At 43.2% G+C, this 15668-nt stretch overlaps 1 protein-coding gene across 1 annotated transcript; it reads left to right on the forward strand.

Moving 5' to 3' along the window:
* The first annotated feature begins 1264 nt into the window (after positions 1–1264).
* On the forward strand, positions 1265–7154 carry BMP10 (bone morphogenetic protein 10). The gene is made up of 2 exons (NM_001278046.2): positions 1265–1636; positions 5020–7154. Exons 1-2 carry the CDS (start codon positions 1303–1305, stop codon positions 5961–5963), a joined length of 1278 nt encoding a protein of 425 aa, NP_001264975.1. The 5' UTR covers positions 1265–1302; the 3' UTR covers positions 5964–7154.
* The last annotated feature ends 8514 nt before the right edge of the window (positions 7155–15668 follow it).

A 15668-nucleotide genomic window follows, 5' to 3' on the forward strand; every position in this document is an offset into this window, starting at 1 on the left:
CATAGTTAGGTGATGAATCACAAGCAAGAAGATTGTGTTTTTCTTATTAGGTTAACATAAGTGACCTCAGCTCCAGAATTTCCCTAAGTTTTTCTGAGCTTAGCTCCAGAAAGCCACAGTGTTCAGAGATGAGTCTTTGATAAGGCTGAAGAGAATTTATAGATAAGCTTGTACAGATTACTATGAAATCCATACTGACATAAAAATTAATCTTCCCGAGCTCAAATATCTCCTTCCAATGTAGTGTAGTAGTAACCTTGATAAACTGTTCTGCTTTTCTTATCAATTTCCCATATTTATTAGGGGAAAAGATGAATGAAACAGTGTTAAAGACCATGCTGATGTCTGACATAAATACCACATGTGATTTTCACAAAGATATTGATAATTAAAAAAAAAAAAAAGCAGAAGAGAAATTTAAACAGCCATGGGTTGAGTATCAGTCTAATTATGTCAGCTGGAGTTGAGGCCACTTGTGAGAGTGATAGGTCTTGAAGAAGAAAGATATGATAGATATTGAAGAAGATATTGAGTATCTGTGAAGGAGGAACGTTGCAGAGATGAGGCAGCAAATCACTGGCTATGCTTAGCCACAATGGAAAAGAAGGACGTGGAAAAATCAGCAGATCAGTTTAGATTTGATCTCTGGGTAAAGCTCTTGGTGTTTGCAAAGGGGAACTCTCCAACAGCTAAATCAATTACTACAAGTTTTTACCTGCTAAGTATGTAAGATATGAGAGGAAGCAAAGATTTTCTTTACTCTTTCTGTTTCTGAGCATTTGTATGGCACACAGCACTGAGCACAAGCACTCAACCCGTGAATATTAATTCAGATCACACTAAATTCTTTGCTCTTGGTGCAAAATTCGTAGATTTCAGTAGAGGCTCCATAGGATTTACGTTTCCTCTATATCTGCGTGGATGGAATTGTTCGCACACGCTGAAGGAGGCAGAAAGAAAGAGCAGTTCCTCTCCAAGGAGAAAATTGTCCTATCTTCTCGTGTCCTAGTGCAGAATGTTTACAAAAAGCTCATTAAGGGAAAGGGGATTGCAAGATAGCAACAAATCTGGTGAACAGCTTACACTACATGAGATAAGAGAGGCAAGGCGACCATAGAAGAGAGCAAGCCCTATCCAATTACTGAGACCTGGCTTTGGGGAGGGGGAAGGGAGAGAGGGAGGACGGATCACAAGTTTCAATCCAAACTTGTCATCTGTCTGTGACACAAGGGGATAAAACCGCCACTTAGCCCACACGAGAGCTAGAGCTTGTTGAGTGTGGTCAGAGGCCGGAGCGAAGCCATGGATTCCATAGTCCTCCAGCTGTGGGCTGGCCTCTGCCTCTTGGTTCACCTTGCCACTTGCAGTCCCATCCTGAGCTTGGAGCACTCTTCCTTAGAGGAAGGCGAGCCTCTTTTCGATGAATTCCTGTCCGAGCAGGATGGTGTTGATTTCAACACATTGCTTCAGAATATGAAGAACGAGTTCCTGAAGACGTTGAACCTCTCCGACATTCCTCTGCACGAGTCGGCCAAAGTGGACCCACCAGAGTACATGTTAGAGCTGTACAACAAGTTTGCCACTGACAGGACATCTATGCCATCTGCAAATATCATTAGGAGCTTCAAAAATGAAGGTAAGATACGTGTATCTCTAGAAATGGTCACCCTTGTAGTCAACGTGAAGTATATATATGTAGTCAACCAGGCACTGAGCACACAGTAGAGAGTAAAGGCCTTTCAGTGAGAGCACCATTAGCAACAGACAATTAATACTGCTTGTACTAGTGTCACTTGCTATGAGATGGATCCCTTGTCTTTTGCAAGTTTGCAGGGGAAAATGATATTCCTCTAGTGTTTGAGAGTATAATTTGAGTGCATTGTTTTCGTTGTCCCCAGGATGTCCCCACTTGTTTGTTATTATCTGCCTGATTTTCAAATGGAAACCCTTAGTATTATTTGAATTTAAGGTAAAGAATCATTTTACATACTGTTCAAAGTTGCAGTATGTTCTGATCGTGAGCATAACAAAATGTGGATTTCTGTTAATAGCCTCTCACTTTTGATCCTCATGGGATTTGTACCATTTTCTTCCTTTGATATCTGAGCACGGTCCAGCCAATATGTAGAATTTTGTATCACACTTAACGTTGTTGGTTTGGTTTTTTTTTTATTTTTGGTAAAATAGGATATTTCATACTAAAAATTATAAAGAAATAAAGGAAGCTTACTCTTGACCTTACATAGTTCCCTATGTTTCTGCTTCAACATTCCCCCTCATTTCAGCAAAGACAAGATAAGTTTCAGTGATAACATCCAACAATGTCTGAACAGTCATTTGCGCCAATGTGGGATTTACGTTAAAAATGTTTTTCAACCAATCGTTTTCAAATACCAGTCATTCCACTTGGCAAGCACAAGTGCTTCCATTCTTTTTAGCTCTTTAGAGATACGTGCAACTATTCAAACCGCTGCAAGACTTCTCCACACTACTCTAACTAACTTATAATTGCCACTATTGCATTTTTATCACTCTGATCAGTCCTGCCAGGCCTGGACACTCTTTCTTGGCAATGTGTTCCTGGTTTGTAGAGGCACTGCGTTGTGATTTAAACCTCCTTTACATATCCTTTCCTCCAGAGTGAGAGAATGTATTGAATGGTTGATGATAAACTAGTTAGACCCATGGGTGAACATTTACTCATCTCAGTATAAATGAAGACATGCAGGAATGCCTGTTGTTCTCTTCTCATTCTGCACTACGCAGGTGAAATGAACACGATGAAATCTGTTGAGTACACCATGCCAACCAATACAATACAGTGTGGCTTAGTGACGTAAATCTGGACTCAATCCACTGGCAAAATGAGCAAAATTGGAACAAACTGAGCTTTTTGCCAGTGCTAAGAGCAGGATTCACTGCTCTGTGCCCTTCTGTGTGATGTTCCATCTCTTCTTCATCACTGCAAAAATTCTGTACTGGGATAGGGCAAATTTGGTGTGACTTTCCATCATTTCGGTTCTTCTCTCGCCTTTGCTGATCCCAAACAGCAGGATGCAAAGTGGGATGACTGATGTTAACACACCTTCACAAGTGCATGATTATACAATTGTTTGGGTTTTTTTCTTTTTTTTTTTTTTATGTTTTTAAAATCCATGAAATGAAGAAGCAGCCATTTCATGCCAAAACCACTCTTTTTAATATAGAAATTACTTACATGTAACCTTCAAGGCAGTAGAAACAGACTTTTTTTGCTCACTTGAAAATTGGTGGTAATGGTAGTTTCACTGCTATTCACTAAGCCCTTTATTAAGTTTGTAATTGCTATAAAGATATTTTAGAAATGTAACATCAGACACAGCTGGAAGCAGGTCTGAGTATAACGTGTCTATTGCAAACAGAACTGCGGTGCTCACAGTGAAGGTCCTCGGGGAAATCTCTATTTTCCTATGGATTTCAGATCACCCTTCCTGACCCTGCCAGGGATGTACTGGTAGCAGTAAGGTATCTCAGCCTATGGACTTTGTAGCTGAAGTGCAAAGTCACATCTTGACTTAGAAATGAATGCCTTTCTTGCCCTGTTAGTGCCGACCCAGCTTGTTACATATCCTATAGCCATGGTGTAGCGAATGCCTTCTGCCTGTTTTCTCAATGGTCAGGTGATATTTCTCCATTCCGTTGGCATCTGTAACGACAGCAGACTTGTAGAGTCATAGAGTCATTAAGGTTGGAGGAGACCACTCAGATCACTCAGATCATGGCTAAGTATCCTTGTGTTTGAATAGCATTGTTTTTCACCTCTCGGCACTCCTACACTGCTGCTGTATGGAATATAATCAGCTCCCATCTTACCAATTGATGAGTAAGGAGATGCAAGCTCCTCATTTTTTAATTTATGAACTGATGGAATTACTAAAGCAGAAAAGAAATAGAAAAAAAAAGAAGAAAGGCAGGAAAACTCGTGCTTAAGTGAGCTGCTCGCTTAAGTGCATTGATGGAGTTTGGCCAATGCTTGCAGTTTTATCAGTGTCCCTTTTCTACAAAGATATCAAAATTGGAGGAGTCGGAGATGAAGATAATATCAAGTCCCAAGCAGTTTGCATCTACAGAAAGTTTACATGTTGTCTCTATGTCTAAATCTGTCTTCTAAGTTGTAAGTAGACAGCGGAGCAATTCAGTAACAAATATACAATCGTTAAGATTGTAAGATTCCTACAGTGCATGAAGAAATGCACATTGCTATGTATAAACAAGCTATGCAGACAGGACATACGGCCTGAATGACAAGCAGATATTGTGTGCTTCTTATATGTTTTATTAACCAAAGCTGTCAAAAGTGCCTGAGTACAGCTGACTGCTTGCTTGAAACTCACTGACTCTGTGACAACATTCCTATTGACTGATGGTTCACACTGGATGTTCACTGCCTGCTCTTCCTAACCTGGAGCCTCTACAGCTTCCCAGGCAAATTTTCCTCCTGTCATGCTTGGTCCTCTGCATTGCTGAGCATGTTTCAGCAGGAGGAAATAATTGCTAGCACGAAAACACACAGCAGACACAGACAGAGACTGTTAATCTTGCATGTGCAGCCTATGTGTCATCTATTTCATGTTCACTCCAGTGCCATATCTTTCTTCCCTTCCTTTGCTACACTAACTGGTTTTGTCTCATTTTTAAAATAATTACTGAGAAGCTATTTCATTTTGGTATTAGACCACACATTCTTAACAGGCAGTCCTTGCAGGTGATTAGGAAGCCCTCGAAACCATGAAAGTAGTAGGAAAACCCAGAAGTCCAGATTTACAGTCTTTATCTTATGTGGGATCTCACTGTCCTTAGATATCTATAATAAAGTTGTGGGTTTTTTTTTTTTTTTTTTTTCCCAAGGACAACTGAGAAAACGCTCTCCTGAAACTGTTGGATGAAAACATGCAATGCAAAACATGTCAGATGAACTTCAGTGCATGTGTTACTGGTTAAACTGACCCTTCTAAAATACCTCATCTTTGTTATTTCCAGACCTTGCTTCCCACCCTGTTGGCGTCATAGGAGTTCGGAAATACCCCCTTCTGTTCAATGTCTCCATCCCTCATCATGAAGAAATCACCATGGCGGAGCTGAGACTCTACACCTTGGTGGAGAGGGACCAAATGCTTTATGAAGGGCTCGACCGAAAGGTCACCATTTTTGAAGTGCTGGAAAATGACCATATGGGGGTAGGAGAAGAAAGAAAGATCGTGGCGCTGGCATCCAGACAGATCTATGGCACAAGCAGTGAGTGGGAGAGCTTCGAGGTGACCGAAGCCATCAGGCGTTGGCGAAGGGCAGGGCTGACCACGCACCGGCTGGAGGTTCACATTGAGAGCAGAGAAGGGGAGGAGCAGAATGGAGAGGGGAAACTCGATATCGACATCAACTCTGAGGCTAAGCACGTGCCCCTGTTGATTGTGTTCTCTGATGACCAAAGCAATGATCAGAAAGAGGAGAAGCAAGAGCTGAACGAAATGATAGACCATGAGCAGCTCCTGGACTTGGAGAACCTGGAAGTTGGCAATTTCCATGGACACCCTGGTGAGGAGGCTCTGCTCCAGATGCGTTCTAACATCATTTATGACTCTACTGCTCGAATCCGAAGGAACGCAAAAGGCAACTACTGCAAAAAGACTCCACTCTACATAGATTTCAAGGAGATTGGCTGGGATTCCTGGATCATCGCTCCAGCAGGATATGAAGCTTATGAGTGCCATGGAGTATGCGCCTACCCCTTAACAGAGCACGTCACCCCAACAAAACATGCCATTGTCCAGACTTTGGTTCACTTGAAGAATCCCCAGAAAGCCTCCAAGGCCTGCTGCGTGCCCACCAAACTCGATCCTATCTCAATTCTCTACATGGATGCAGGGGTGGTCACCTACAAGTTCAAATATGAAGGCATGGTGGTATCAGAGTGTGGCTGCAGATAGTAGCAGGGAAGACATGCACAGGGGAGTGCACAAGGGAAGTATTTAATGATTCAGTCTGTAAATTTGTACATTTCGGATTTCCTATTTAATAAGGTTATTTAATGAGGCATGTACAGATAATTGTATGTTTCCTGTCACGGGGAATGGGCAAGTCATATGACCGTAGGGAATGTATATTTTGTTCCATTGCTTGCTTCTTGCTATTCTGTTCAAATTATGTCTGTCTCTCTTCATACCTGAGCATAGAGCACATCACTGGATTGTTTGGGTGGGCTCTTCATGCTAGAAGGAGCACATTCAAATTCACAGGAATAAAGGCATCTTTTTGTGCTTTGTAAATGGTGATTGGCATCTGTAGGGATTTCCAGAGTGACTATAGCTATGGGCAATACGTGCCCAGATTGTTCAGTTGTGTGTAAAATCTTTATAAAGATCTTTACATACTCAGATATTTTGAAAATTTATCTCTGTAGCTCTTAAATCTCAACAAAAGGTTTAGAATGGTACCAGTTTACACCAGCTCAGAATCTGGTCCCCCCCAACCAGTCCAGTAAGCTACATGCCATACATCCACGTAACCCAATTCAGATGGCCGAATAGTATTGCATTTAGTCTGCATAGAAATAGACAGAAAAGGAACCCCCATTGTGCCAGCTAGATAGAGAGGATCTTTCCTTTATGTATGTGCTGAAGTTGTCAATTCATAAAGGTACTGCCCCCCCTTACATGATATATGATGGAGTCACATGCCATGTTTCCGCCACTCTTCTGCAACAAATCGCAGTGATAAGAAGGTGTCGGAGCTGAGAAACAATAGACCCGTCACTTTATTTATACTAAGCTGCAAATTTGTCAGATTCTTGGGAAAGTGTAAGTGACACTGACTCTTTTAGCCTGTACCAGAGCCTACTGTACTGTCCCTGCATCTGTTTTACACTTTTAAGGGAAAGTTATCTTCACTGGAAGTGATAAGGGCCTTTGAAAGAATCACTCTAACACTTCATGGGATTGAACACTTTATCATGCACCAACTAAAACCAGTCTCACCTATTTTCACACATACTCTTCTGTGCTTCCCATAATTTATTGATCTATTTATTGACTGCCTGCCTCTGTAATATAATGTAGAATACAGAACGTTTTATTTTTGTGCTTGTATGTAACCCCACTTGGATAAAACCTTGTACCGACCCTACTGGATGTGGACTCTCTCTGTTGAGTTGTGCTGTGTGGAGATTGGGATTGACGATGTTTTTCTGCCCTAGATACTTGTAAATACTGTCCCCCATGGTTATCTCCATTGCTTACAGAACTATTCACCCCAGTGATTTATTTAAACAGCATTCTGGACAGCATATGGTGTTGCCCATTCTGTGACCACTGCGTGGTTGCCAGTAGCAAGTTGGGCCATGGGTCTGTATTGCTTCACTCCTCCCTATGCAACTGGCACTGCTCACAGGCCTTTCCCTACAGCCACACTGCAATCTCAGCCTGTCCTTAGTGGCACGCTACAGGAATTCATGGGAGGTGTGATATCTCCCTCTGCTGACATGAACTGCCGCGGCCAACGGTTGAAGTGTCACCACGCAAATCCTTTCAAAACTACCCGCAATTCTTATGAAGCCATTTGCCAAGACAAACCATTCACCTTGTTAGGAGTGATAATCCAGCATTAGGGAGATAATCCGACATTTGCTTTTATCAGCTCTTTTCTGCAACTGTTCCTGTGGCGCTGATCTACCCAACATGCTTCTGCACTGCTGTCCTTTCTTGAACAGCACCAACACTTCTGCTCACCACTTAAGGGGATCTATGCCTTAGAAACAATATATGACCCAACAGAACCTCCCTCTACCATTATACATTTCCAAGTGACCACACAGCATATCAGAGTTGCTGCCTTTGCACTCTCTTACTGTTATAATAGAGGAGATGAGATAGAAGAGTATTGCAGTGCTAGTGTGGGTAGCCATGTAGTTCTATCAGTAATTAAACATGCACATATGGATATTCACAAGTAGAAATCAGCAGATATATCTACAGTACCTATGTAGGACTACATGCCAGCCCATCTTTTGGTATAAGTAACTTTTGTTTGTAATAAAACAAGCATGGATTGGACAAGATGGCCTCTAAAGGTCCCTTCCAACTCAAATGATTCCATGATTGGGGATTTGAGACAGAATTTGTGATGAAAACAGGTAAAGCATGAGATGTACCCAGGTATTATGTTATTTCAGGAGGAAACTAAGCATCACTTGAGTCCTTCAGCTATGAAAAAGCAACTATGCTTTTCATAATCAGATATGAGAACTATTGAGAACAGTATTTCATTTATTAATGTGTGCCCATTAGGATTGCATTCCTGCTTTGTTAGCAAAACCTTACCTTGACTTTACCTTTGAAAATAAGCAGGCAAAGACATTTGCTGGAGTTGGACAGCAGAGATCAAGCAAAATAGCACAGGAAAATTGGAAGAGTTGTTTTATAAAGTGTTTTCCCTAAGTAGTAAATTAAGGCTGCAAAGTCAGAAGTGCTCGGCTTTCAACACACCTGCCCATATAGATATGACACTCACAAATAACATGGTGAGAGCATGACAAGAGCCAGTGCTATCAAGCTGTACATGCTGGGGAAGTCGGTGACAAGTCTCTGAAAGAGTATTCTAGCGCATGCTTTCTTTTTCTTTGTTTCTTTACTCTTTCCTTCCTCCTTCTCCTATTCATCTAAATTATCACCATGACTTCTGTCTCTAAAAGAGTTTATTTTTCACATTAAGTAGTAATGTGCTTTTCCTTTCATTTATGATCTGTATGATATTGATATGATCCCTATCTTAGGCTCTCTGCATGTGGATCCAAACTTCTTCAACATTTTCACGACCATTTTAACCCTATAACTCTTCCCAATGCCCATTGACCTTTGGAGCACCTTTGGAGCCAAAGCCATGAGGTTTGGTCTCCCCAAAACTGAGGTCACTTAGGAAAAACCATCTCCCAAAGCAACCAGAAGCTGCAGCCAAAGCCTACTCCCATCTTCTTCTCCCTACCTCCAAATACTGCACTGTCCATCTTACACTGGCATTTTGGTGCCTGGATTACCTAGCAGCCCGATGGAAGGGACTCAGTGAAGTATTTTCTGACCTCAGCACCAAGTCAAACCCCAACAAAATCTATCACTTATTAAAAAAACAAAACAGAACAAAACAATACAAAAAAAAAAAAAAAAGAAAAGAAAAAAAAAAGGGAAGGAGTATTTCCTGGCACTTGAACATCTGCTTCAAGAATTTGAAAAACTACAGCCCTGGGTTAATTTAAACTTCCTTATAACCCAGTTCAACATTTGGAGTGCAAACACTGTTAATAGGATGGGAACTGGGGTGGTGGTGGGTTGCTTACTATGCTGGGAAACAAAGCCAGAACGAAACTAGCTTGAGATAGAGGTTTTGTTTATATTGCTGACCCATCTGTCTTCATTAATGCACTATTTACAGGAAAAGTTACAAAATTAGCTTCTTCTCCTTCTTCAATTACAACAGCAACAAATAAAGGGAGAATGGCTTGTTTGCCCTCGACTAAAAATGGAAATTCTTATCAACACCCCTTGGAAGAAGAAGTTTATTATATGGAGCATATTATTGTTGAATATTAGTGTTGGGCTCAGGCATTTTGGATGGAGCTGTGCATTTCTGGCACAGGCAATATCAGGAGTGAAGAGCGGTCAAGGAAGTGGTATTGCTGCAGAAAGCCTCAAAAGCTGGCCCATGCTTTGCCCTAAACTTCTAAGACTAAGGTAGAAATAATGTGGTTCTTCTCTCATTTCTAGAGTGTAGATGTCTAAATGCAGGCAGATGAAAGCCCAAATGCACACACCCTGAACCTCCTTCAGCCAAAATGAAGCTGATTTGTGGCCACAAGTTAACAAGTCCCAGTGCAAAGCACTCATGGCATGGGCACAGCCATAACCAAATGAGGACTTGAGTTTGTGGCCTAACATTCCTGGACACTTTCTAAGGAGAACAGACCATCAAACCTACTGCCGTGTTGAGCTTTCTTAAAATCTTCTTCTCAATGGAAAGAAAAAGCCACAAGGGTTAGAAGTCAATGATCTTTACAGTCCCTTCCAACCTAAGCCATTCTGTGATGGGTTGACAGTTGAACTTGATGATCTTAGTGGCATTTTCCAACCTTAATGATTCTATGCCCAGTGAAATAGAGACGTGTGGAAAAAAACAAAACAAACAAACAAACAAACAAAAAAACCAAAGAAAGCAGAGATCCTCCCTTTCTGTAAAGCCTAAAGCCAGCAATTTCCAGTGGGCAGACAGGTTTGTCAGAGTTACATCTCAATTGCACGTCCCAGTAGAAGGAGAAGCTTCCAAATGACCTCAAGACCTTGGGAACAAATCGAGCTGTTGAGTGCCCTGCTTCATTTTCCTTCATCCACCCACTGCCTTGCTCTTCATCATGACCCCCAACACTGCCCACCCACTTTTGCTCAGACCAGACGTGCTTTCCAAGGCTGCATTGCTGCAAGCTGTTCCCTGGGGAGCAGGACGTGAGGCACGTAGTGTGTCTGCTGTGCGTGCACAGGAGCATCTTGCTGGGGAAACACAACTAAAAGTGGTGGAGGGAGGGAGCAGCTGTTAGAGTTACTGCTGCTTTTCCTGCATGGAAATAGAGGAAAAAGTCCACCTTTTGATACCCTTGTCAAGAAGATGAATAGTGGACAGTGATACATGCTGAGGTCTTGCTAAGAGCTCTGGCAGCAACAAAGCACATTTGCTTTCAGGTGCATGCTAGGTGTATGCCAACTGACTCTACTGCCTCACTTCGGGCATCAGTAAAAGCAGAATTTCAGCCAGCAATGACCTGTGCAATTTTCTGCATCCAGCCCCATCCACTGTGCAGATTGCTAACAAAACCCTTCAGGATACAGCTGCATTACTCCTGTAAATGGAGCTACTTTTTGGAAAGGACAAAGTCAGAAAATACAGAGTAGACTTGTTAATGTATGCATTGTAATAATATATCACCAGTGGGTGACAAATCACATCCAACTAAATGAGCTTACATTGGGAATAGGAAATTAGCACGTTTGTTTAACACCGCTGGATGTGTGCCCAATGTGATTCTGTGTGCAAGGCAAATTGATCAGCCCCCAGCTCAGCATTGCGAGGGCTTTGCGGGACCTTTGATTGCGTTTTTTAAGTAAACAAAGGAAATACGGGGGATAAAAGCAATCAACATGGTTGCAATAAAGGAAATGATATGAGAGGAATGGATTTCCGTGACACAGAGCAATGCTTCTGGAAAAGAAGTGCACTTTTTTTTTTTTCCTCCCCAGCTCCAAATACTACAGATTTTCTGTGAGATAGGACCAACGAAAACAATATGCAGTGTTTTTATTTTAAAGGAGCAGATGCATACCATGAATCCAACATCAGCACAACCACATTTTGCAGGAGCTGCTGCCTGCAGTGACTTTGGGCCAAGGGATGCTCAAGGCGATGCAGAGCTCCCCAGTGTCCTTCAGCTCCGTGTGGCTGATGCTGTCCAGGATGGTGCTGAAAAGATACGTGTGAAGTGAGAAGGTTTAAACACAAGGTGGTCCCTGGAATCAAGCACGGCTTGCTAACTAGCAACAGAGGCTAAACAACAACCCCAACCTTCCACAGCGCTCAGGTTTATGTTGGCTTTGCTATAGCAACTCCTTATCGCCCCGGAGATTAGAGCATTTCAGATCAGTTGTTGTGAGATTTGGTGGAATCCATTTCCTGAGCTGTCACCACGGGGCTAATCAGGCAGAGCTGAAATGCAAAGGTGGGAAAACGAAACTAATTGTCGTGCAGTACGGGATATGCTTTTGCCATTGCCAGATTTTAGATGTTTGGCTTTGGATGCTGATGCAGAGAGCCTTATGGCCTGAACTGTAACCCAGCTGAGCTGTAAGCAGAGCAAATATCTTACTGTAGGAAAAATGATTCCTTCCTAGCATTCCTACTTATTATTGTTATACTTATTATTGTTTGTTGCGCTTGCTCTACAGCAGATCTACCCTAGGACATCCCAATTTAAACTCCCCCAAAAATGGGAGTCCATTGTCATGGGAGTTCCATGAGAAGCTGAGGCACATTTAGGGGGCCAAAGGACTGATCCGGCGGTGGAGACATCGCAGTGGCTTATTTTGGCTTACACCACCTGGTTACTGCTGGAGTAGGCACAGAGTAGCACAGCACCACTCCAGTCCAAATTCCTATTCAGAATTTCATTAATAGGCTCAGAGATAAGCAACTTGTGCCCTGAGCTACAAGCTAAAAGGCTGTGCTTAGCTGGGCATGCATCCCCTGGCATAGGCTGGGGGGGGGCTGCCAGGCTCCAGGACAGGCAGGAAGGGTTGTCTGGCAAGTCTGGCAATCTAGTTATTATCCCAAATATTTATAGATGTTGGGATCCAAGACTCCCAAGTCTGGCTCTGCTTCTGTGTGCTGCAAACTCTTTCAAAGGCTTCATTGTTGGAAAAAAAAAATCTGTGGCCCCAGTGGCTTGACTTTAATCGAGGCAGAAGACCTCATTATTTTGGCTCAAACGTTGAGCATTGAGTCATCTGCTGCAAACTTCTTTGCCTTTCCTGACCAAGGCATTGCAAGACTTGCACTGGTGCAGGCTCATCTTCATGGCAATGGGCTCCTCACTCACTGGTATCCAAGATAAAATAGGGTCATAGATTCATAGAATGGCTTTGGTTGGCAGGGACCTTAAATGGATGGACTGCTACGGTATGTGGAAGGTCAAGCAAAAAGCATTCTAATCACTTGAGCCCGACGTCTGTGTCCTAAAAAGACAGTGTAGATGCCCATGGCTCCATGTTTTGATGGGATGCCAGGGGGCTTTGCCTTGGCCGGTGTTCCTGCATGGGATTTCTGAGCATCCTAGTATAATGGAGCAGAGTCTCTTCTATGATTGTATTTCTAAAAGCAATTCTGCTTGCCACTATTAGCAAACCTTTATATTTGAGTGAGCAGAAGCAGGTCAGAGTGGATGACAGCAATTTAATCTCCTGGAGCTTTTTTGTAACTTCTTGTGCTATCCTTGACCCTAAGCCAACTCCCTCTCACTGCCAGCTAGGGGAAAGATCCAGTCCCATGGGAACAATGAGTTTCTGAGCCTGTATACTGTGCAGCCTGTAAACGCTATTTATCCACATTTCAGACTTGTTCATGCTGGGTAGGGACAAGGTCGTGAGAGATAAGGAGTCTCCCACTCCACCCATGTGTGTGAAAGCACCACAGTTTCCATGGACAGTTGACTTCTTGCTCACAGGTATTGCTTGAAGCTGTCGTGTTGGGAACAACTCCAGGGATGTGGATACCCATCCCTGGAGGTGCTCAAGGCCAGGCTGGATGGGGCAACCTGATCGGGTGCCAGATTTAGTGGTTGGCAACCCAGCCCACGGCAGTGGGGTTGGAACTGGAGGATCTTTGAGGTCCCTTCCAACCCAAGTCATTCTGTGATTTTGTTTTTCCTATGATTCTAACTGTCCTTGGGGTGCTTGGTCCTTGTCACGGAGCTGAGGAAGGAAACAAGGCAACCCTACTGTGGAAAGCAAAAAATTTGACCTCTCACATGCTTAGGAAGCAGATGCCAAACCAATCACAACTTCTTTAACACGAGGTCAAAGCCCGTCCCCACCTCTCCAGCTGCTTCCAAAATGCTCTCGTTTGGAAATAGCTCCCTGGACACGGCAAACAGCATCACGGCCAGCTGACGACACTGAAGGAACGTCCCTCTGTTCCCAGTTGCTGTTATCAGCTCGTGGTGTGAAGAGAGCTGAAATACCACGTTGTGTTTTTACGTGCGATAAAGCAAATTTTCAGAAGGTGTTGATGGCACCTAGGCACCCTTTGGGGCAGGGCTGTGCATGAAAAAGGGCTTTTTTGGAAGCCTCCTCACCCAGCGGGCTCAGGGGTAAATAAGATGCTGCCTCCTTGCTGAGCTCTCTGCTTATTGGGGTTTTCATCTTGGTGGATTTGCTGCGTGCTGAAGGTTGAGCCTAACAGTTAGGAAAACTGCGCCCAAATTTGTACCACTGAGGCTTTGTATTTGGCTGAAATTAAGAGCTGGCTTCTTCTTAAAGTTAACTTGCTTTTGGGGTATCATGTGAAGGAAGGACGTACATTGCTCTCTCATTCCTAGGGAGAACAACATGTTCTCGCTGCTTTCCTTTCCTTTGCACAAGCCATCCTAAAGAATGGCTGGACATATTTCCCACACGTCTACCTCACCTCCCATTGCAACTTGCTATTTTCTGCAGTAGCCAGGCTAAAAAAGGAAAGTTCCTATCATGCCAAAAAATGTGATTTTGATAAAATATGAGGGGATAAGTCAGCAGAAGCGTGGCCGGCTTGGGATCCAGCAGGAAGAGTGTGGGAAGGATAATTCTACTTTCTTGCCTCTCAGGCCCACTAAATGCCAAGATACAACAATGTGAATTACTAAATGAATGCAGTAAAAGAAAAGCAAACCAGATTTTTGCTCTTGTGCAAAGAATGCTGGGGCAACGAGAGCAGGGCAAAAATATGTCATATAAGCTGTCACATCTCCACTCTATAATGCATGACATAGGAAAAAAGTCTCAAAAAGAGTGGTGATGCATTGGCACTTGTTGCCCAGCAAGGTGGTGGAAATGGGACACTTGGGAACAAGGTTAGTGGGCACGGTGGGGATGGGTTGGATTGGACTTGGGGATCTTAGAGGTCTTTTCCAACCTTTATGATTCTATGATTTAGTAGATTGAAGTGCATTCGGTTCTGTGGGTTGAGTTGCTTTAATTTGGAAGTCTCCTTCTTACACGGAAAGAAAAATCCCTTGGCTGTTTTGTAGGGTATCTTACAAGCTCTCCCATCGTCCTGCAGGGGACGCTCTTACGCCCTGTGGCTGTGCAACATGATGGCTAAAGGGGTGAAACAGCCTTTTTGGTGATGCATCTTTCTAACTCTATGATGCTCAGGACAAGACTGATCTGTGTACAGGAATTATTGTTTATTCTCTTGTAAATAAGAATAATGTAGGTCATACATCAGTCAGTCTTTGGAGACCTCATGTCCTGGTGTCTACAGCAGAAGGTCTGGAAGTGCATTACATACAGAGCAGGACTTGGGCATGGCCAGCATTCAGGCTTTGAGTGGAGACATATACCCACAGGGCTGCAAAGTTTCTATATGTCAGTCACGGGCAGACCCATGCTTCCCTAAACCCACTGCTATCTCTCTCTCCAGAAAAAAAACCCAACAAACCAAAACACTTCTTTTTCTTAAAAAGAAAAACCCTCCTTATCCCACAGAACCCAGGAGCACCATCAGCTCACATGATGCCCATGCTGCTCCCAGGAGCTGCTCGCTCCCCCCATGCACTTGGGAATTTCCAGACCACCTGACCTCCATTGGAAAGTCTATCTTTTAAATATGACCACTATAAACACTCCGCATTTTAATGGGCAGAATATCTTCAAAGAAGTTACTCTGCTCCTCAGAAACAGCTGTGGTTTGATAGAGGTTATTTTGCCTATCTGCAGCGGAAATGGGGGAATGCACAGTTTATACTAAATTAAAGTGCACTTGTCCTAATCGCAGCCTTCTGAGCTGCAGCCAAGCCTTCCCACGTCATCACGCTCTGCTGTGGGCCATGGAGGAATTATTTGCCTCTT

This window comes from Gallus gallus, chromosome 22, assembly GCF_016699485.2.
Source record: "Gallus gallus isolate bGalGal1 chromosome 22, bGalGal1.mat.broiler.GRCg7b, whole genome shotgun sequence".
Lineage (NCBI taxonomy): Eukaryota > Metazoa > Chordata > Aves > Galliformes > Phasianidae > Gallus > Gallus gallus.